Source organism: Anarrhichthys ocellatus, unplaced genomic scaffold (genome assembly GCF_004355925.1).
Source record: "Anarrhichthys ocellatus isolate YVR2014 unplaced genomic scaffold, GSC_Weel_1.0 scaffold90, whole genome shotgun sequence".
NCBI lineage: Eukaryota > Metazoa > Chordata > Actinopteri > Perciformes > Anarhichadidae > Anarrhichthys > Anarrhichthys ocellatus.
Window position 1 is genome coordinate 980,764 of NW_022280120.1, and position 22,903 is coordinate 1,003,666.

The 22,903-nt window shown below is 43.1% G+C and overlaps 1 protein-coding gene across 1 annotated transcript; it reads right to left on the reverse strand.

The window, feature by feature from the left end:
- Window positions 1-2,935: 2,935 nt before the first annotated feature.
- Window positions 2,936-15,325, reverse strand: LOC116398789 (Krueppel-like factor 15). Its single transcript, XM_031875418.1, has 3 exons — window positions 15,066-15,325; window positions 12,316-13,802; window positions 2,936-3,953 (listed from the first exon to the last, which is right to left on the reverse strand). Exons 2-3 carry the CDS (start codon window positions 13,563-13,565, stop codon window positions 3,785-3,787), a joined length of 1,419 nt encoding a protein of 472 aa, XP_031731278.1. The 5' UTR covers window positions 13,566-13,802; window positions 15,066-15,325; the 3' UTR covers window positions 2,936-3,784.
- Between the last annotated feature and the right edge of the window lie 7,578 nt (window positions 15,326-22,903).

Genomic DNA, 22,903 nt, shown 5'->3' on the forward strand with positions numbered 1-22,903 from the left:
AATAAAGGCTTTATAATATTTCCAAAATAAGATTTTGGAGTGCCTGGCTTGTCAACACATTTTTGATGTACGTTTGAGTACACAGAGCATCTAGTCACCTGTCTCTCTTCAAAATATTTTGTTATATTATATATATATATATATATATATTTAGAGGCTGATAAACTTTCTCAATGATGAAACAGGTGTGGATGGATGAGGGGTTCACCCTCAGAACCTCCGTCTGCAAAAGAACTATGCAACTCAATGTCAATATACAACTTACTAAAGACAACATAGACATGTTTGTTTCTTTTCAGTTTTATTTGTAAATGCACCTTGGATAGAACAAAGAAAAAATATATAATATATTCATATGTACTGAAACATTAAGTTATGTACACATTTAGGGTTCACGCTAGAAATCTTCACAACCACTGATTTGTTTTAAAATATGGTATCAGAGTCGTGTTTCCTGGATGCCATAATGTACACTCCTGCATATTTACATACATTCATAGGATGCGATAAAACACCTGTGTTCACACAAGCATTAAAAATTCAAAAATTGAATGAAAGGAATGATGCACAACATTGCGTACCCCCCCCCGCCCTCTCCCCGCTTGTTGTTGCTTTACATGCATGAATTACACGTGGACGGCATTGTCACAACCCCTACATATTCACCGCGGGGTACACGTAGCAAACACTGTACCAGAGCAATTACAAAGTGTGTCGTGGCTTCAGGAGGGATGATGTGACTTCATTTCCCAGGAGCACATCGTCCGGATAGTTCAGCACCATAGTGTGTCCATCGATGTCACCTCAAAGTAACGGCCGGCTGAGGTCAAAGGCTGTCAGGGTGTCTCAGTAACATATAAAGCAGATTTGAGGCAGATTTTGTGTCAAGTCGTCAGCAAAATAATAGTCTAAATGATAATAGCAGACTGAGACGTTCAGCTCCATGGCTATGCAGCGACTGTCGCAAGCCATATTATGAACAGTCACTTCAACACCCCATTAAAATATGGATCACTGAAAAGCCTGGTTCCCCATATGGTTTGGCTCTCCTGTAAGGATTCCGTGGTACAGTAAGGCCAAAGAAGCAACACAAATAGAAGACCAGCAAGTGGACACACACGACTTCATCAAACAACAAAACAAAGATCATTTAACACTGATCACAAGGCCGATTCAACAATCACTGTGCACTTAACCCTTTTAGTTGCATTTCACGTCTGGATTTCTGTTCCTCGTGTCACAACAGGTTTACAAAGTCATTGTAAAAATTGTCGTCAGGTGGAAACCACGTATGTTTAAACCCATTTGTTTTCAGGAAATGAAAAAAACGCCTGTTTTCAAAATAATTGCACGTTGCGTTGTCAAAGTTAGTATTGTGTCTTTATGTATGGTCAGATACTTGCATGTGCAACTATTCATATCTTACCACAAATCAAGCTCGAATGGAGCAGCTAGCTTTATCGACCAGCGAATGTGGAAATACGTGTTTTGTCCGTCACTGATCAGAACGACCGCTCAGCCGCTGAGGTCACATTGGTAGCTAGCTACACTAGTCTCCTTAGCAAACATTTAGATCTCAAATCAAGAGTTTAACATCAGAGTTAAATCCAGTGGTGGGCCGTCAGGGCCTTCTCTGCTGGCCTAAACAGAATCACAAAGTTATAGCTATTTCATAATTTAATCATTTTTCTTAAATACACTACATGTATTATAATTCTATTATAATCCAGCTCTTTACCCTCGCAAGACTACTGGAGGGGTTCTGGGAGTTTGCCCAACCAGTCTACATGTGCTTTGTGGACTTGGAGAAGGCTTTCGACCGGGTCCCTCGGGGGTTCTTGTGGGGGGTGCTGCGGGAGTATGGGGTGCCGGACCCATTACAACGGGCGATCCGGTCTCTGTACGACTGCAGTAGGAGCTGTGTCCGCATTCTCGGCAATAAGTCAGACACGTTCCCGGTGGGTGTTGGCCTCCGCCAGGGCTGCCCTTTGTCTCCGGTCCTGTTCGTGACTTTCACGGACAGGATATCTAGGTGCAGCCGGGGGATGGAGAACGTCAGGTTTGGGGGTCTCGGGATCGCCTCTCTGCTGTTTGCAGATGATGTGGTCCTGTTAGCCTCCTCGGATCGTGACCTCCAGCATTCACTGGGGCGGTTTGCAGCCGAGTGTGAAGCGGCGGGGATGAGAGATAGCACCTCCAAATCTGAGGCTATGCTGCTCTGCCAGAAACCGGTGGATTGCTCCCTCCAGGTGGGCACGGAGTGCCTACCTCAAGCAAAGGAGTTCAAGTATCTCGGGGTCTTGTTCACGAGTGAGGGTAAGATGGAGCGGGAGATCGATAGACGGATTGGTGCGGCTGCAGCAGTAAAGCAGGCGCTGCACCGGACCGTCTTGGTGAAGAGGGAGCTGAGCCAGAAGGCAAAGCTCTCAATTTACCACTCGGTCTACGTTCCTACCCTCACCTACGGTCACGAACTCTGGGTCGTGACCGAAAGGACAAGGTCGCGGCTACAAGCGGCCGAAATGAGTTTCCTCCGTAGGGTGGCCGGGCTCAGCCTTAGAGATAGGGTAAGGAGCTCGGTCATCAGGAGGGAGCTTGGAGTCGAGCCACTACTCCTTCACGTCGAAAGGAGTCAGCTGAGGTGGTTCGGGCATCTAATTAGGATGCCTCCTGGACGCCTCCCACTGGAGGTTTTCCAGGCACGTCCAACTGGGAAGAGACCCCGGGGAAGATCCAGAACACGCTGGAGGGATTACATCTCCCAGCTGGCCTAGGAACGCCTCGGGATCCCCCAGAATGAGCTGGAACATGTTGCCGGTGAGAGGGAAGTCTGGGTCAGCCTGCTTGGCCTGTTGCCACCGCGACCCGACCCCGGATAAGCGGAGGAAAATGGATGGATGGATGGTATTATAATTCATAAAAATATTTTTCCCATTATGTTATTTTCTCATTGCACAGCTACTGTCAGTTGCTCTGCTTCCAGTGCAGCTTGTTTTAAAATCGCAACGTCGCTGTTTTCTTTCGGCTCTGCTGTGAGCGACACTCTATTCAAGCACGAGGCTGGGTGGAGCTATGAGGTTTTTGCCGGTAGTTTGAGGATCAGATTGACTTACGAAATGTATTCACAAGCCCTTTTTAACACTTTTCATTGGTTAAATATTTGTAAAACCCACAGACAGATGTAACAGGTGACCAATAGAATTGATGTATGGAAAGAAAAAGACAGCGCAGAACCCAGGTAGATTATGGCGAGATTTCACAGGTCTCTCCCTGTGCATCAACTGCACTGTCAATGAAAGACTATACTGGTTGTAGCTAATGAGGATCCCAATGATCTTCCTCTGACTTCCTAAACATTGCATAAGATGAGGAATGTCCAAGACGTTGGCAACTTTAAGGAAGATAAAAGGCAGTTGTTTTGATCCAGGTCGCGTGGACCAAAGATATCACATAATCCAGACAGGATGAAAATAAGCTTATCTTATCTTCTGCGGAGGCAGGCGATAAGGACCGAACAAACATAAGGAGTACAACATACCAAAGCACCAACAGCAACGACAACCTTCAGCTGATCACAGACAGGATGGTAACTGGTAACAATAAATTAGGACAATCGCAGACTGCTGAAACAAAAAGTGAGGCATGCTTCCACTCACATAATCAAACTGACTTGATAATGACGCAAACATTTGCGCTAAAAAGATCTGTGCGTTCAGACTTGCACCGTGCGCCGGCGGCCTATGTCCGTATGAGAGTGATCCCAGCATTCCCAGCGATCCCAGCATCAGTTTGCTGTGCGAACTGTCCGGCTGTTCCGTGGGAAACGGTGGACTTTGATGTGTTTTGACAGGTGGTCGCTGCGGGCGAACCTCTTCTCACAAACCGGACACTGGTAGGGCTTGACACCTGAGTGGGAGCGCCGGTGTCGAGACAGCTCGTCGGACCGGGAAAACCTGAGAGAAGAAGAGGAAGCAATGTTTGAATGTTCGGCAAGTGGAGAAAGTCAGGTGGAGAAAGTCAGAGATGTGGACTCACGTCACATGACGTGGACTCGAGTCACAAATCTGATGACCTCAGACATAACTTGACAAAATCGTCAGTCAATAAAGACAAGCATTATGAAATGTTAAAATTGATGTCATTAAAATGCTTTCAACATTTCTCCTGACAACGGATATACTTTAACTCAATTTGACAGCAGCTAATCATGTTGCACGGGCAAGAGGGAAACCAGCACATTACCAAAATTGGATAATTTTATAATTTTATAATAAAAAGAAAAGACATGGACATCTCATTTTCTACAGTATGGGACCTTTCAAACATGAAACACAAAGTTTAGGACTTGGCACATGATTCATCACCTTCAGCCAAGACTTGCTTGTGATTTGCAAAACAATGACTTTGTCCCACCCTCTTGAGAAAGTTGTTGATAAGCGAAGCCCTACTTTAGCGGTTTGTCTCAGGCGTGTGCGCTCCTCCGGCAAAGATGATCACACTAAAAACCAGTTGCATAATACATCCAGAATCTGTTCATTAAGGAAACGATTCTTCTTGGCTCCTCTGAACAAACAATGCCAATGGATCTGACAAAAAACATTTACCCTTAGAGCAAACATCCCTTTGTGTTCTGGGGATATTCAACAGTGCCAAACTTGAGCAAGTGCCTCTAGCGCGTGATGCAATCAGAGATGAAAACCTTGATCTTTCCCGCCGCCCTCGCGCTGTTGTTTTCTATTTAGCTCTAGCAACTCTCTGTTTTTCACAACATGTACACAACCCAGAGCCCCATAGAGCAATTATCTGTCATGAGCACGAATGCTCCACATGTTGATGCTACAACTCCTTTGCCTGTAACTCATTTAGACCAGCATATGAGGCGATGGCAGCTACGGGGGCTTCTTCCCAGCAACCTAGTTCTCTGAAACTGGCTGTTCCCTGCCAGGCTCTGCATCCCAGATGTTGCTCTGCTGACCTGACAAGATGATGAATCGATACGATCGCACCCTGTAATTAGGTCGCAACACATAAGGAGCTGCAGTAAAACAAATAAAATTAAAATAAATTCGTAGCGTAGATGCAACAAGCTCAGGAGCAAAAGTAATGAAAGTAATGCTCCTGCACTAATAAGACATGATTAAAATGCAGCATGCGACATCTGACAGGGTTTATTCAGGGAGACAGTGAATACAACTATTCCAGAAACACCTGCCCCAAACTTAAGAGTAAAAACATGCTGATTAAGTGTACACAGTGACTTGGGTAGATGAAGCAGTTATTTGAAAGAGGTACATCTTCCAACTAGGAGACCATTGGTCCAATGTGATCCCATGGGAACCAACACATATATGTATGTGCAAGATCAGGGGCGTCGTTAGGCTGAAGCCCCCCTAAAATGTTCTTCAGCCCCCCCAAATAATTTGGCATTGTTGGCTTTAAAAAAAATATATATATATATATTTTTTATTTTTTTATTTTGGTGATGTCATTAAATTAAACTATTGTTTCTCACATGGACAAGTTATTTAAAACTGTAACATGCTACAGATGTGCGTGCATTCTGGTTTATATGTTTTCTCCCCCTTCAAATTACAATCCATTAGCCCAGGGGTCCCCAACTGGCAGACCGCGGTCCGGATCCAGATCTGGACCCAGACGCAGTTGCATCCGGACCCAGGACCTAAAACCGATAGATAATTCGAAATTATACATATTAGGCAATGAGTTTATACTTTAACCGGCGCTTCTTATTCAGCCGTTAATGCACTTGTTCAACGATGCAGGAAACACACCGACCAATGCGTTGTAAATCACATCACGTGATGCAGCTCAGACAATCAAATATGGGTATTCTGACAAGTTTCCTGACTCGAGCGCGGTTTACACACACCGTGACACACGGGGCTAAGACGAGGAGAGAGAAAGAAGAGCAGGGAAATTGCGCTAATCGAAGAAGTAATCTCACATGACGTTCTCCAAAAAGAGAAACGTGTTCAGAGAGAATAGAATTTATAAGCAAAAATGAACAGAATCTTATATGTTAATTGTTCCCACAGGCAGTTAGAACCAGCATGTCTCATATGTTCAGAAACCGTAACTATTGATAAAAGCGGCAAATGAAGCGCACTACGAGGCAAAGCACAACTCTTTTGAACAAACGTACCCTCTCACATCTTAAATGAAGACACAGAAAATAAACCTAAGAGCCCAATATGATCAGAATCCTAACACATTAGTTCACTGACCAACAATGATGTAAACAGAGAGAATAGAGCTGAAACAAGTGGTTTAATAACCACAGATAAAGTCCATGCTCACTGATTTATCTTTTTAAATGACAAAAATAAAATATCGTGGCTTTTTATTGACATCACTTCACACCTGACTGAACTGAATTTAAAGCTGCAGGACAATTCAGAGAAATTAATTTTTCTAAAATGAATTACTTTATTTTATTAAGATGCACATTCTTCAAAAGCTTTCTGTTATATCAGTTATTCTTTAATCCAGACATTATTTTACTTGAAAAGAGGAGAACATTTAAATATGTATTTCTATGTATTATTTATAATCCATCCAGTTAAATTTGAAAAGTGAGAATAATAATTGTTAAAATATAATTGATGTGTACTTTCTTTATTTGAGTTGACAGTTGTTGACTACACAGAGACGTTCTTACTACTACTAGGCTTCTTGAATATATTTATATATATATATATGGCACTAAATAACGCGAGTTAGATATTATTGTAATGTTCCGGACCTTTGCCCGAGGACATTTTCTCATTCTGGACCTTTTGGAATTTTAGTTGAATACCACTGCAATAGCCTATCATCATACTTAACGATATAAACCCCGGGCACTAGGATTGATCTATGAACTGTCTGAAACAATGTATATCCGCGGCCCCAAACATGCCACTCTCCTTGGGGCAAAGCCCCCCCTTTCTTGGAATCCTAGAAACGCCCCTGGGCAGGATATGTATAGTTCGGCATCATCACCGCACGACGGACATGGGATGAAATTTCAGGCACAAAAGAGGCTAACGGCTTCAAACAAATGTTTCATATAATTCATGTCTCCCAGTGATGCCAAACTGATCTACAAACAGTTTTTATGTTGTTTCTATAGATGGTCTTATTGTATAAACAGTAACACCGTCACTGCCACTCTGAAGTCTGATGTTAAGCTGACATTATTGTACTATTTTACATATTCACTCTTCATCCCGTGCCTGGCACATTGCTCCCCCAGGGAGTCCCCAGCTTCATTCCTCCAACAGTCAGCCTGAAAGAGTTGAGCAGCACTGCCTGGGCTCCACAATACCATGCTCTCTATGAAGCAAAAATATGAACCCCACAGTTATAACATCGAAATGAATTTAGAATTGCTCAGTGAATATCTCCATGCGGTGCTGACTCTTTTCCAATCAAAGTAGCAGCACTAGCTTCAAAAGTCGCTAAATCTAGCAAGAAGTTCGCCAAGTCGGCAACACTGACAGCACATCCCTTCAGGCCTCCCTCCCAGGCCACTCCCCCAAAATGATCATTATGAACGTAAACATATAATAATGAATGCAAACAATGAACAAGGCTATTGTTAGTATTCATAGCTGTCAAGCTAGCAGCTTGTGAAAGACTCTGGTTACGCACCACGTGTGAACGGGCCGAATTAAATAATTGGACGAGCTAATGACAGTCCTGCGATAGCCAGTTAACAGATTTCTTTTTTCTTTTCTTTTTTTGTCAGAGCATTTGATGTATTGATTTGTTGTCGGAATGTTATGAGAATTTCAAGATATATAACAAAATTGTTTTTGAAGAAGATTACAAACCCCAGCTTTAAAATCACTTCTTGAAAGAAGAGTGAATAAGTTGCTGATCACAAAGTGATTCCCTCAAATGAGACGTGGCTGTATCTGCCAGAGGCGGGACCAAGTCATTGTTTCACAAGTCCCAGGTAAGTCCCAAGTCCTTGCACCCAAAACCCAAGTCAAGACAGGCAAGTTCCATGTCAAGTACCAAGCACTAAACTTTGAGTTTTGAGTCCTTAACAAGTCAAATGTAATGCTATTTTAACAACAGAGTAATAATATATCAAATTTATATAAATCATGAATGCTTTTTGAATTTATTTTGTGAAAACAAGTTTGTTAAGACAAGTATGACTAAACTTCAATCATAAAAAAAAAATTGTGGGAATTAGGTGTCCACTTGAATAGATAGTGTTAAGTTGATTCAGGAAATTAATTAATTCGTGGCACACTTTTTAAATAACGTACTTTTTAATCTTTGGAGCTTGGGGGAAGTTATCAAATAATTCCAAGTCAAAAGTCTCAAGTCCAAGGGAAGTCACAAGTCACTGCCGTTGAAGTCCAAGTCCAGTTGCAAGTCTCTTATGATTGTATCAAGTCGAGCCTAAAGTCATCAAATGTGTGACTGGAGTCTGACTGGAGTCCAAATCATCATGCGACTCTAGTTCACACCTCTGGTATCTGCTGTGCTGAAGGCTGGATAACCAACTGCGCAAACATGTTGAATCGTCTCGGTGCCCCAGCCCACAGCGCCACTTACACTGCATTTCAGTTGTGATTTGTTTGTACAGGGATCACAATTTTTTACATCTATGACTTAATTATAGTAGTTTATATTGCACAAATGATGCATATTCCAAAGTAAATATGTCGTGCTAAAGTCCTAAGCATATAACAGGGTAGCACTGGGGACATGAGGATGGTTCTGGTGTCTATGTTCTTACAATACTAAGACCTAAGCCGGCCAGCAAAACATTGTACTAAGAATGTGAAATTAGATATTTTAGTTAAATTGGTCTACCTGGACCTGTACATTTTGAATATACAATACCGCGCTCACTGCATCTTTCCATCCAGCCGTTCCCTCCCTGTCCCTCCCAGTCCATGTGAGGGAACCTTGACCGATCCCTCTCTTCCCTTTCATGCAGCGCGGCAGCCTGGACGTTCCTAGCCCACAGTCATGGTAACTATTCAACACTTTGTCTTTGTTCGTTCCACTTCCTCACTGCTGCTCCCTTCAAGTGATTGTGTGCAAAACTGAAACAGGCCTTTTTTCTCCCCTTCTATCAGCCTCTCTCAACTCCCCCCTATATGCCACCATCACCACCAGCGCCTTTTCTCCTGTCTTCTTTAAAACAAATCTCAGTTACTTTCCGCTCCTCGTCCATTTGCTTGCTTCTTTCGCAACATTATCAACTTTTTTTTTCTTTTTTCTCCTTTGGTCGGCCCCCTCATTTATCCCATCACACACACACACACACACACACACACACACACACACACACACACACAGGTTCTCGCACACACTTTCATCCAAACTACATCCTGCCCTTTGTGCATAGACAAGAGCCCTTTGTTAGTGGGAACACACAGCCTGGATTACTACTGCACAAATTTCTGCGACTCCACTCATTTGTTAGGACGCGCAGAGCATTACAACTACAGTACATGAGTGGTGGCGGGTTACCAGCTTGGTACTATGGTCAAATAGCCCATCACAAAGCTTTTAAGGGATATTATTGATCACTCAGTACATGAATGCAAACTGGGGGTTTATCAATGAGTGGATGTTTGAAAGAGGAGGCTCCTCCATGACTAATCTCTGCAAGCTGTGGCAGCTAGAGGCCAAATTACATAACGGTACGCTGGCTTGGTTGGTTTTGACTAATGTGTTCACGCAGGTAAATGTAAGCATTCCATATGGATAGGCCAATGCACACATGCAAAGCACATGAAAAACACACACACCATGTCAGTACTTGTCACTGAGTGGCAGGTCTTAGTTCTGAGTGTGTGTGTGTGTGTGTGTGTGTGTGTGTGTGTGTGTGTGTGTGTGGAGCGTTTAGAGCAGTGGCCGCCCAATGGTCTGGTGCCAGGTTTCATATTGCTCCTTATTCATTAAGTAATGGTTTATATACAGGCTAACTCACCACTCATTTAATTTAACTGCATAAAATGAGAATAATAATGCGATAAAATAATAAACTGCTGATTCTGGAAGTATTTTCCCTGCAGGCAACTCCCATTTCACAGTTTTCTTTTACAGTTCTGTGCATTAGTTTATAACAAATGACTCAATGCAACAACAACCATGAGCTTTAGCTGCTGTTGCTGTGGAGTAGACCATATTCCAGAATTAACCCAGAATGTGAAAATAAACTGATCAAGAACACTTAAAGCAAATAACTTTGGGCTATATTCTTCAATGAAAACCACAATATTTAACATAAAAAGATGAGAATATCTACATTATCTGGGGAAAGGGTAGCGCCAGATGTGTGTCTGTGTGACTCTCACAGAGGGGGCGTGTCTGCAGCACCAGACTTTGAATCTCTACTCAGCCATGATGAAGTGAGCTGTCCCAGTCTTTTCCTTTTCATAGAGGAACTATCTTCATACTGACGTGGGTGTGTGAGGGGATTTCATAGCGTGGTTTAAGCACTTTAAATATATTTTGAACCATGACGGGTGATCCGAACTGTGAGGGGTGATCCGAACCGTTACACCACTAGTAACAACATAACGTAACAACGCAATGTAACGACATAACGTCACAATGTAACAACGTAACGATGTAACGACGTAACGACGTAACGACGTAACGATGTAACAACGTAACAATGTAACGACGCAACGTGACGACGCAATGTAACGACGCAATGTAGCAAGGTAACGATGCAACGTAACGACGTAATGTAACAACGTAACCACGCAACAAGGCAGCGTCATGTAACCAGGCAACGTAACCACGCAACGCAACCACATAATGTAACGTAACAACGTAATGTTACTGAACCACTTAACGGAACAATATAACGGAACAACCTAACAGAACAAGTTAACGAAGAACTTAACAGAACAACTTAACGGAACAACCTAACAGAACAAATTAACGGAAAAACTTAACGGAACAACTTAACGGAACAATTTAATGGAATGGGAGCATTAACTCAATGTTTAATTTTTGTTTGAAGCAGGACATAAAGTGAAAATCTTGTTTGTTGGACCGCACCTCCCACCCATAGTTGGTAGTTGCAAGGCTCTGAAGAAAATGAGAGTGAAATGGTTGTCTTTGCAAAAACGGCACCAGCAGAGGGAACTCTCACTGTCTGACATGATGTCCTCAGGAAAACAGCCAGCTCAACTCTGGCAACTCTGGGCTCAAGTCACACTCTATCACACACACGCATAAACACACGCACACACTTTGAGACTGATGATATAAAAAGGCCCTTACTTTAATGAGCAGAGAAATTGCCTTGCTGATGAAGACATCCAAGTTCTCCCTCTGCCTTTCTCCATTACACACAGCAGGTTCCAAATTAGATCTGGCTGCTTCATACTTAGCGTACACAAATACACACACACACTTGCACTGCCCCAGCAACCGCACAGCTGTCGAGCCTCAACAGGAGGTGCCCATGTTGTGCTCATGTGACTGAAGCCCACATGCTCCGTACCAGATTTAGTTTGCATCCTCAAAGAAAGACACCCCAGCTATTCTTGCACAGATCTCTCACTGCCTGACAAGAAGTGTGATTTTGCAACCGTTGCTATTGCCACCGCATCACATCATTCCAATTAACACTTGGGAGACTGCATGACAGCCATTAAGATGTATTCAGCTCCAGGGCTCGGAGAAAAGAAAACATTGCTTGGCTTTTCTATTACAGATCCTTGAATAACTGTGAGCATACTGTCTGTGCAGCATGTGGCTTCCATGGTAATGATCCCTCTTACGAATAATGACATTCATGTTGTTCTCTCATTTTAGTTGCTTGGAGCTTTGCTAGTGTGTGTGTGTGTGGGGGGGGGGGGATTTGCTCTCCATATCCTCTAAGTCCCCTCATCAGTGCTACTATGACCCACACAGAGACAGGTCAGTTCAAGTGACAGTTACAATCTGCAACACACTATGGAGCAACATGACACCATGCACAGCACATAGACATGCCCCACTGACATATAATTACTGCTGCTTCCAAAAAGGCCACGCAAACTAATGGGGGTTAAGCCCTTTTAAATCATGCAGGCGCATGCTGTTATTGCCCAGTCCTGTGAATAAACAAACCTTTCAAACAGGCTTTATATAACCAGTCATAAATATGAGTCTAATCTGGTAAGATAATAATAAAATAATAAAATAAAAAGCAGTAGGGTTCAAATATGGCCATTTTAAAGGGGCATAGACCATTCTGTCTTGTGAGGTGAATGTTTGACGTCAACATGGTCCAATGTAACAAGAAATACATTAATCCAGTCAGTCAACACTAGTACCCACCTCCATCCACAGCCCTGCCAGTTGCATGCAAAAGGCTTTTCCCCCGTGTGCCTCCTCAGGTGGGCCTTCAGGTGGCTGCTCTTGGTGTACATCTTGGTGCAGCCAGGGAAAGTGCATTTGTGCATTTTGATAAGATCCGCCACCGGGTTCTTCTGGAACTTTTGACCTCCAACAAGAATCCCTGAGCCCTGGCCGGCTGAGCTGTCCCCGAGCCCGAGCGGCTTGGCCGCAATGGGGACGGGAGCAATGCGTACAAACTTGGAGGAGACGTTAAGGCTGGTGGAGGGCAGGATGTGGGGCACCAGGGCAAAGGTCTGACCTTGGATGTTGACCAGTAGCTGTGCAATTTTGATGTCTGAGGCTGGGGCAGGCAGTGGGGGCTGGGCCATAGGGGTAATAGGCGCTACCGTGGGCTCCTGCTTGATCTGAAGGGGCTGAATCAGTTGGACACCTGGCATCCCGCTACCGTTTGTTCCACTGTCTGCTGATGAAGGTTTGTTGGCTGACGCTTTCTTGGCCCCTGTGCTGGATTCATGTGTGGGCCTAACTGATGTAGTTTTGGTCTTGCTGGAGGCAGCAGTGGACAGGCCAGCAGTGCTGGCGGTAGGGACAGTTTGGTCTGAATACTTGGCCTCTGGCTCTGGCTTAGGCTCAGGGGAGGCTTCCCTGCACCACTCCAAGCCAAATTCTAGACCAAGGGCCTCCTCCAGTCCCACTCCCAATCCCGCACAACCCTCTCGGAATTCCTGCTTCATCGTTACCACCTCCATATTTTCCTCCAGGAATTCTTCGATCTCTTCCAGTGTGGGCTGGAAGCACCCTCCAAGTTGTTCCTCTGTCTCAGCATTGGCCCAGGATAGGAAGTCAAAATGTTCCTCCTTCACAGGCTGGCGTCTGGGCGGCTCATCTCTCTGTGAGTCCCAGAAGAAAGTGGATAATGGCACAGGTGCAACAGACCCTGCCAGCACACTGTTGGCACCCCCTAAAGAGGCCTGTGACAGCAGGTGATCCAGGATGCTGTCATGGCTCTCAGCACTAGAGTTGCTGCCGTAGCTGGAGCTAAGCACCTGGGAGTCGGGGCTGGAACAGGAACGAGGGCTGGACGACTCGCTCCGGTCATCCTCCGAAAACGGTGACGGCATCACCTGGTAGGAGCTCAGGTCTGTCACCATGTCAGACAGCCGGTAGACCTGCGACGAGCCACTGTAAGGTAGAAAAATCCCCTCGCTAACTGGGAAGTTGTCCACCATCCCTGGACAGTGCCAATCGGTCGTCTCTTGTTGGAGTCTGTGGTTAGGATGATTTGTAAAAAAAAATATTCCTTCTGCTTCTGGAAAAGTTAGGCCATACAAACCCAGGTCACCGAGGCCACACTTCCCACTCGGGGGAGATATCGAAACACCTGGTGTTTCTCTCTCAGGGTGGAAAAAGTAGGCGTCGCAGAAACACTTTTACAATCCAAGGTCTCCAGCCGGGATACAGTGTGTCTAAATAGAAATAAACAGAGAGACAGAGAGAAGTGTGTCAGACTTAATCCCATGAGTGCATATACTGCTCAAATTCAAAAAGGACAGTTCCTGACTTTAAACTAAGAGCATCAGGTGATTACATACTGAAAATGTGTCCTCCAATGCATCTGCCTATTTGCTACTTGTGTATGCAAATCCTAAAATGTATTTTAGACTTGCAAGTTGATAGTTTTTTTTGACTGTCATAGGAGCAGCACCTGACAATATCAGTGACACAGCACAGTGGAAAAATAACTTCATGACATTACAGAAATGATACAGAGTCAGCTTTTTTTTCCATCTACTGTCGGCCTACTACATGCTTGTATTAATCACCTATGATATCATAACAGTGTTATCGTTCAATAACCTCATCATATTTTGCTTTCCACTTGGGTTTAATAACATGAGTATATTAATCATTTGTTTGTATAAAGTCCAAATTGGCCGAGGTTATTCTCAGTCCCCTCCCGCCTCTATCCACCCACCCTATCCAGGGGCCCCTGCATGGTCTGAGTGACCGAGAGTAAACCCAGCCACAGGAAAAAAAATAAAAAAACTGTCAACATTATTATCAGAAAACACCGCACGGGGCAGCCGGGAGCAGTGTGCGTAAATCACATGCTCTGCTTGTTTACGGGATAATTAAAGGGCAGTAAATCAGTCACACCGCTGCCTCTGAAGACGGGAAGATTTTTTTTTTTATAGTCAGTCATTAGATTTATCATTACAACGTGCAGGCTCGCTGCGTTATTGTCGCCTCCTGCGGGGCATATTTGGATTCATTTCACATGTTCCTAGAGAGGATATGACTGATTTCTACAATCTTGCACAGCCAGAGCCCCGTGTTTGTAACTAACTCAACTAAATGTCGTATTTTTTAAGCATATCCAAGATAATAATTACAATTATAACCATTAGCACCGTCAGATTTAGCAGGCGGAGAACTTATAGAAATCACATGCGCATCTGCGTGCAGGAAACCAAAACTCATTCAAAATTAACTGCAATCTACTGTTATACTGCGGCCGAGCGGAACCCGAATCCCGCAAAAATAGTCCATCAACATCGGACAGTGTGTCATGTTTTCTTGCCCGTCCCCCCGCGGAGCATAACGCACGAGTAGACGCGCGTCTCCGCGCTCAACGTAAACATGTTTTCGTCCAGCCTCCTGCAGCATATGGCACACACGCGCACCCTGCACCCCTGACACCCACCGTTCCATAAAAAATATCCCCTTACCTTGTTCAATTAAAAGCAATATAATCCCAATGCAAAAGGCGCGGGGAGAAATGTTTGTTGCATCCGACGCGGCAGTATATTGCCAGAGCAGCTATTGCCCTTGAGACTCGCCATGCAGCAGCAGCAGCAGCAGCAGCAGCAGCAGCGTTCAGACTGGACTGAGCGCTGACTGAGTTGTACTATATGACCGTCACATGACTACCAGTGTGCGTTACAGGGCTAGTCTACTGTAGTGAGAAATAAGAGGCTGCTGCTGAAGGCTCGTCTCCGCTCTGCAGCCTCATTGGTCGGTTGTGGTGGGATGGAGGCGGGCCGTCTGGTCCGTCACTCAGAGGTTCTGCTGCGTGGAACGGCACGTGGGACGCCCCGGCGAAGGAAGGCAGCTCGCTGGGAGCTGCTTTCATGACAAATAACAGTCGCGAGGGACGTGCGTTAAGTGGGTCAGATGGACACAGGGATCCAATGTTTTTTTTGGTAAAAAAGTTGTTGTTTTTTAAACCTGAATAGTTTTTATGAGTTTTTATGAGCTAAACATTATGAACATTAAGATGAGATTGCTTTATGTATTTTTAATGAATTCCTTTGATTGATCTGTTTGATTTAAGCAGAGCTGTGTATTGGCTTTGGGGCCAAGTCAGTTAAGTTTGGGTTGCATTTATTTGCACAGGCTTAAATCAAAGACATATAAATATATTTCCACCATAATTAGATATTTGCACATGCTGAACATCTTGAAAAATAAAAAGTTCTGATTTGATTCTTTCACTGAAAACGAAAAAGAACCATAAACAATCCACCATACTGTCTCCATAGAGAGCTGCAGGAATGAGTCCTAAAACCAATTGATATATAAAAGAAGGTTCACGTCACGTCAAAGAACTCACCTAGATACATTTGATTGTAATAGAGCATAGTTTTTACCAATAACTAACCAACCATCAAAGTGTTTATTGATATTTAGGAGGGCTAACGTTAACCAGCTCTCTTGATAATCTTCCCTGTTATTTTCATGCAATGACGCTAATCCCTAAATATGATATGCCTTTTATAAATGTGGACCTTCATAGTGGTTGCAAAATTAGAATGGTGTCACGATGACGTAATGAGCCTTCCTTCTTTTAAATTTTCTATGCCTAAAACCCCGAAATGAGTCAGCATTTTGATCTTCGGGTTTCCCTTGTTTTTAAATGTCTTTTTTATTAGATGCCTGAAATAAAGTCTGTGGTTAAACACAAGCTGCAGAGATTTTAACAGTTTGTTCTGCGATATATAGAATTTGTCAGTAAATACCGTTCTTGTGAATTTTGAAGCTTTGAAGCTTCTTAGTAAATGGCGCTTGCTAACAAATGTCTAAATGAGACGACTAAACGTCCTCACGAGAACACCAGTCCTCCTTTAGCTTCGTGGTGGTGACGTGAAGTCATGTGACCATAGTGGAGTTCCTTTATAGCCCAATGTTAGCTTTTTACTTCTGCCGATATCATTCACGCTTCAATAATCATAAAAGTGGCGTTCATTTGAGAAGATTAGATTGCTGAACAAAACGTGTGAGTATCATAAACATTTGTTTGTCACAGAGATTATTTACTGCAATAATCCAGAATCCAATGTAGAAATCCCAGTGGCCTTTTGTCCAGGGAACCAGTGTGATGCTGACTTCCTAGTTGGCCTACAAGATTACATCATCCCTGCAGCACTCTACTGGATTACGGGGATGTCCTGTACGCTCATGCTGCTGCCATCACCCTTAAACCATGGTCTCTGTCTCAGGCATTCCTTTCCTTTCACAAGATAGCTATCACGCTCATCACTGTGTTACATGGAAAGGTCAGAGGTCACTCTGATAGTGTGATCTGGTGTCACCACGTCATAGGGTCGAATTAGCTTTTAAAGTTCCTCATTCTAACAGGGGAACACTGCTTTCAATACATTTTCTTGTGATCTTGTGTTTATGTATTTAGTTCTCTGGAGTCTTTTGTAAAAGAGATGTTGATCTCAATGGGATTTCCTGAATAGATCGAGCTTTAGAAGCTTAATTTACATGGACTACCAACGGGAGATAATGTGCAGGAGAGCAATACGCCTGAAAAGGTCGTGTTCATTGCTTCTACTTAAATTATACAAAACAGTATCACAAAGATTTGTGTTGGTTATGACATAAAAAAGCATTAAACATTTTGAAGTCTTTATTTGGTACAGTAACAGTTCAACATTTTGAATTTGAAAAAATAGCTTGTGCAGATCAAACAAACAATATATAATAAGTTATTCCAGTAGCTGCTTCAGAGGTGTTCGTGGAATTTGTTACCCATGACCAGAGCCAAGCTAGCTTTTTCCAGTCTAAAGGCCGCTGAGATCTCCAGTTCCAAATGTACTGTGCAGACATGAGAGTGGGATCAATCTTCTCAACTCTCTGCATGAAAGCGTGAAGTCATTCGGGTATGTACCCATTAAAATGACACAGCTTCCTCTTTTTACTTGAGCTTTCTACACATTATGAGAGGAAGAACAGTGAAGGCCTTTACCCACCAGGGATGTGATGAATAAACAACAGGAAAATGTGAAATACTTGCCTGCGTATAATATATGTCTCGGGCTTTTATTGTGAAAGGTAAGAACGGAAAGTGTGGATCTGGTCTTCGTTGCCTTCGTCAAGGTAAAGGAGTAATAAAGTTTGCCATCTTGGCTCTGACTTCAAAGCCTCTGTTTTGATGTTTCAGAATATGCGCAACTCCACTCCGTTCAGCACAATGTTATTGCTTTTATTTGCAGTGCGAAAGCTCAGAAAAATCGACCTTGTTCCGAAAAGAAGTATGCCACTTTTCTGTCACATACAAGGTGTGTAAGTCACATGCAACAGCAGAAATGTCGAGGAAAACACAATAACGTCAAAGGCTTATTTCCACTGTGGTCCTTGATGTAAAGATAGCAAAGATGCAGACCAACAAATCAGTACAATAAATACCTATATCATCCTAATCATCATCAAGTCAAAAATAAAAACACAAATAAAAAATAGACGTAGAAAGGATGATAAGCTTACATGTCCGGGTTGTCCCGAAGTATTTCTTTGACCTTCTTTTGAAAATGGTGTTCGTATTTTTTCAAGGTTTTCAACAAGAACAGGTGTCCATGTATTTCACTCTGCAAACAATCTGCTACCTTGTAGTTGTAGTTGTGCTGCTGCTCTGTCCTTCAAAGCTCCCCAGCTGTTTGCCAACATGGGCTTTGACTAACTTGCTCTGAGAGATCAGAAGTTTATCTTTAGTGACCTTCAAACCATGAACAGATCCAGTAGTCAAAGCAACTCAAAACAAGAGGATTGGCTTTCAGTCTTCCTCTTCCTTTATCAGTCAAATTAAACGGGTATGATATCTTACCAAAAGTTATTTCTCATTTTTTGTGTGTTCTCTTACAAATTTCCGCCAACAATTCGTGCCCCTGCATTGCAGAACCTGTTGTACTTGGTTCAGCTTTGGAAAAGATGGTGGTTTGGGGAATAACTCCATTTGTTACATAAAATAAGCTATGTCACAAAAGTAAAGTAAAAGTCAACATTGACTTTTTATGTTAGACAAGACACAAACAGTGGTATCCTGGGTGAAAGTCCTGTTTGTCAACCCATCCACCCTGATCTCCCTAAGTGGAGCTCTTTAGTATCACGTCACTTAACTCCCACAGTGGCAGCCCTGCACGTCCTGGCTCACATTGGTCATATCAGTATTACAGTATAAGTGAACAGGGAATGAGATCAGCCTGAGCTTTAATGTCAAAACACCGGTTCTATTCTATAACCACGCTCTCTCCAGCCAAGCCACTGTCTTTCAAAGATGTGTTTATTATGTTTCTACATAACTGAGTGAGACTAAGTCTTTTTAAACGATTTTCAATCACTGTGTCGCGGCACACCAGTGTGCTGTGAGAGAAAAATATTATTTAGTTGCTGCAAATACTTTGCCATTGTTGAGCGTCTGAACCTAGAATATAGTGGCTGGATAAGTAATAAATACTCTTCCATGCCAGTGGGTGGCAGTAGGTAGCACAATAATGACCTTGTTAATTTAAGACAGTAGAATGAAATGATGTGTGGGAGAGGTTGAGGTGACAAGAGGAACAGCGATGGAGAAATATTTGAAAAGGAAAAATGCAGACTCTGAACTGGGCCCTGGACAAGAAAACTAAGAACAGAGAGACTGAGAGCTGTTGAGGAAGAGCTTTGTGTTCATCTAAACAGGCAGGTTTCACACTGAGGAAGGATCAACAAATTGAGAGATTTGTCATTAAAATGTCAGCATATATGCTGTATTATACTACAATGTGTCATTTTGTGACTTTTGTTGGTTGTTAGTGTGCTGCGGGATCTTTTTAATGTAAAGAATGTACCGCGGCTCAGAAGAGGTTGAAAACACTGCAGTAGTGCACCCTCGAGCAGAGCAGGTGGGGTTTGCCCAGTCAGGGACTGACGATGTTCTAATTTCCTTCTTTTTTTCTGTTATTAGTTATAACAATATATTTCAGTACTTTCAATCGAATTCCATGACGTCTGGGCAAACTCCATCTCCTGAAGAAGATCATGTGATATCATCAAAAGCCCTAGAACAGCTACATGTGGTGAAATTGTTTTGTCAACTGCTGTTTGTTTCAGGGGTCAAAAATGAACTCCGGTGTAAATCCTCCATGTCTCGCTGCTGTGGATCCTACTGCTACTGTCCCTGCATGATTACAACACAACATCAGCTCACTAGCTAAGCTGCCGGGCCTATCAGATGCATTTCAGAGGTAAGTGTGGGTCACTATGGGTCAAAGGCACTCGGGAGACTTTCAGTAACGGGCCCCACAGCAACACTTCCTCGCAAAGAGGAACTCATTCTCAGGAACAATGTGGGCGAAGCAGTCGAGCTGGACAGGAAGCGTTCCAAAAACATTACGTTGTTCTTTAACGTGCTGTTTGTTTTAGTAGTTACGTCCAGATTCTGAGAGACAACAAGATCACAGAGTTTGGTCATTGTGGGAATGTCAGCTGTAATCAGGTTTGGCTGCGAGGTGGCAGACTTTTGATACCTCGCATTTCCACATTTTAGCGCCTGGAGGAAGTGGCTGGGAATAGACTCTGAGGCAGCGTTGTGTTCTTGATGCTTCTCTCTTGGTTGTGTTTGTGACTACACAGAAAGTCTGTCTCTTCTGATGGGCCTTTGTTCTTGAGTTCCTGTTGGGAAAGGGAGAGTGCTGACTGGTGATAGGGTCAAATAAACACTGTACGAAGTGCACATGTAAACAAGTGCTGAAAACCTTACAGTACGACATTAAACCACATCAAGTACAGAACAAAAGATGTTCTTCTTTACTGTTACTTTGGTCAACAGTGGTGTTACAGTGATTCAAGTTCAGTCCACGAGGTGACATTTCAAAGGGAAATATTTTTACTCCATCTGAGTAATATAGTAGCTATAGTAACTGATTACTTTTTCTACAATATGATAAGCTTGTCAACATTAAAAAGCATGAATTTATATTTTAGCCACTTTTTGCCTAGGCAGCACATCTGTAAACATGACATTGAGCCATTATCACCTTGGTAAGTTAGTGAACATGTTTTCAAAGAGTTGCTTATTTACACACTCAAACAGCTGGCTCTGTAGTTTTTAACAAAACATTCCACAAACAATTTTCCGCCGCGGATTAATCCACGTTTGATGCTCTAGTGAGTATTTGTGGCAGCAGGATTGAGTCAGAATAAACTACAGTGTGTGTGTGTGTGTGCATGGTTGATGGAGGAACATATCATGTGCACATTTTGAAGTTGTCCTTGGTAAAGATGTGTGGAAATGGGAAAACTCAAGGACATTTCCTCAGTGGCACTGATGTGCTTTAGAAGCTCTCTGTCAGGAGGAAGAAGTTACATCAGGCTTGTTAGTGGATACGTCTTCTGTTTGTTTTGATCTGTTGACAATAAGAAAAATATAGAATATCACATTGTAGAAAAAAAGAAGGAATTTTAAATCAACAGGTGTATATTTTGCAGGTCATCTGTTTCTACGACTTCCTCCTGTCCTCCCCTCAGACCCCACAGTGTCTCCAATGAAGGATAAAGTAAAGGGCTTGACCGGGCTCTGGAAGAGGGCCCATAAAGAACGCATTGCAATAACTGGGTGTCATTAGGCCTACCGTGTTGTGCGATAGGCACGTGTGAAGTCAAGTGGGAACTTGACCTCTTAATCCAGTCATCAAGCAGCTGGAGCCAAAAGCCGTGAGAGCGTCCCTGCAGGGTGGATCTGGCCCACAGATTACAGGCTCAGTGTGGAGGGATGGGAGTGCTGCTGAATGGCAGATTAGTCGCGTGCCTTTGCCCTACTTCTCCCTTGTCTCTGTCTCCCTGGGGATGTGCACAGCCTCTAATTTCTCATTTTCAGATGGTGAATGTCGCAATCCGGTTGCTCTTTCTCTCCAGAGAAGTCCGAGGAGGCCACGTTGCTAAGGGACAGAGGATTCATTCAAACTAGATGCATTTGTTTCTGCCTTTGTATTTGAAGTGTGAAGCGAGTTAGAGCCACACTGGCTGCTGAAAGAGGAACTTGGCCTTTTCAATCCCTGACTGGATGTGATTTTCACTTCTTAAGACCTTCAATTACATCTTTTCTTTCTATTAGGAAAGAATCTTTGTCATATTACTGTTTTTAATACCTTTTTCGTCTGATGAACTCAAGTTACCCTTCATAGACACCACCTGCCATGTTCCCAATATGTTCATTTTAAATCAGGAGAGATTTCATTTACAGTGAAACAATCATTTAATACGATGAGACAAATAGTGAAGAGTCTTAGGAGTTGGACTCCATGGTGATGTAGTGTATTATATATATTAGTGATGCTGTGGTTAGATCAGGAATATTCCCCCTGGAGACTAGACACTGGTGGAGGGACTCACTGAAGATCTGGTGATGAGCTGAAGAGCAGGACTGGGCACTGGATATGATAGAGACAGGAGGTGAACGGGGCGGAGGAGGCTCAGAGAACAGCTTTATAATTCGACAGCAACGATGTGATTGGTTCAGGGGGATTGTGGCAGAATCTGGTTGATTTCATTTGAGAGTGAACGCTGATAATCAGCTGAGACTAGAAGCCAAAGAGATATCGAGAGAGACGAGGAGATTTGTGAATGAATGTAAAGAGTCTTCTTGACTGAACTTTCGCTAAGCTTCATTTGAACCAATTATAAACTAGAAGCTATTCAACACTATTCATTATCAACAAGTAGATATTTCTACAACCACTTTGTCGTACAAGACATTGCAATACTGAAGTTGCCTTTTAGGTTGTGTCTTTTTTCTCTTTTTTTCTGATGCATTCTGCTACCACTTGGAGTGACACAAGCCAAATGCTTTCAGCTTTCTATTTACACTTTTCTGCTCCCTGGCTAACTAGAGACCAGCCTCACACCAATTTGAAATCCTATTTGTGTCTGTTATCCTCATTAACACGTCATAGCAGACCTCCACCAGCTGAGGGCAGCAGTACAACACATGTCAGGGAGAGAAGAGTTGAAGCTAAATCCTAACAGAAGAGGATTGAGAGCAGATGCATATCTACCTTGATGGAGGATTTCAGTGGAAGAACCCTTTAATGACCTCCTAACGTTCATATCTGTAGACCTGATGGCTCGTTGTAAAACTAGAGACTCGTGATTCTTTTTAATGATCTACTTAATTCACTTTCTAAAGAGCCAAAGAGCTTTTTCACAGCAGACATGTTGAGTGCTCACAGTGTCTGATCTTAGTAGGAAAAGCACAGGTGTTACCAGTGGCGGGCCGTGCATTTTATACCTGGGCCTTCTGTGCTGT

Coding starts and splice junctions, on each gene's coding strand:
- LOC116398789 (XM_031875418.1), bottom strand. CDS start 13,565: ATGGTGGACAACTTCCCAGTTAGCGAGGGGATTTTTCTACCTTACAGT. Junction 3,954..12,315: donor TGGCAGGGCTGTGGATGGAG/GTGGGTACTAGT, acceptor TTCTTCTCTCAG/GTTTTCCCGGTCCGACGAGC.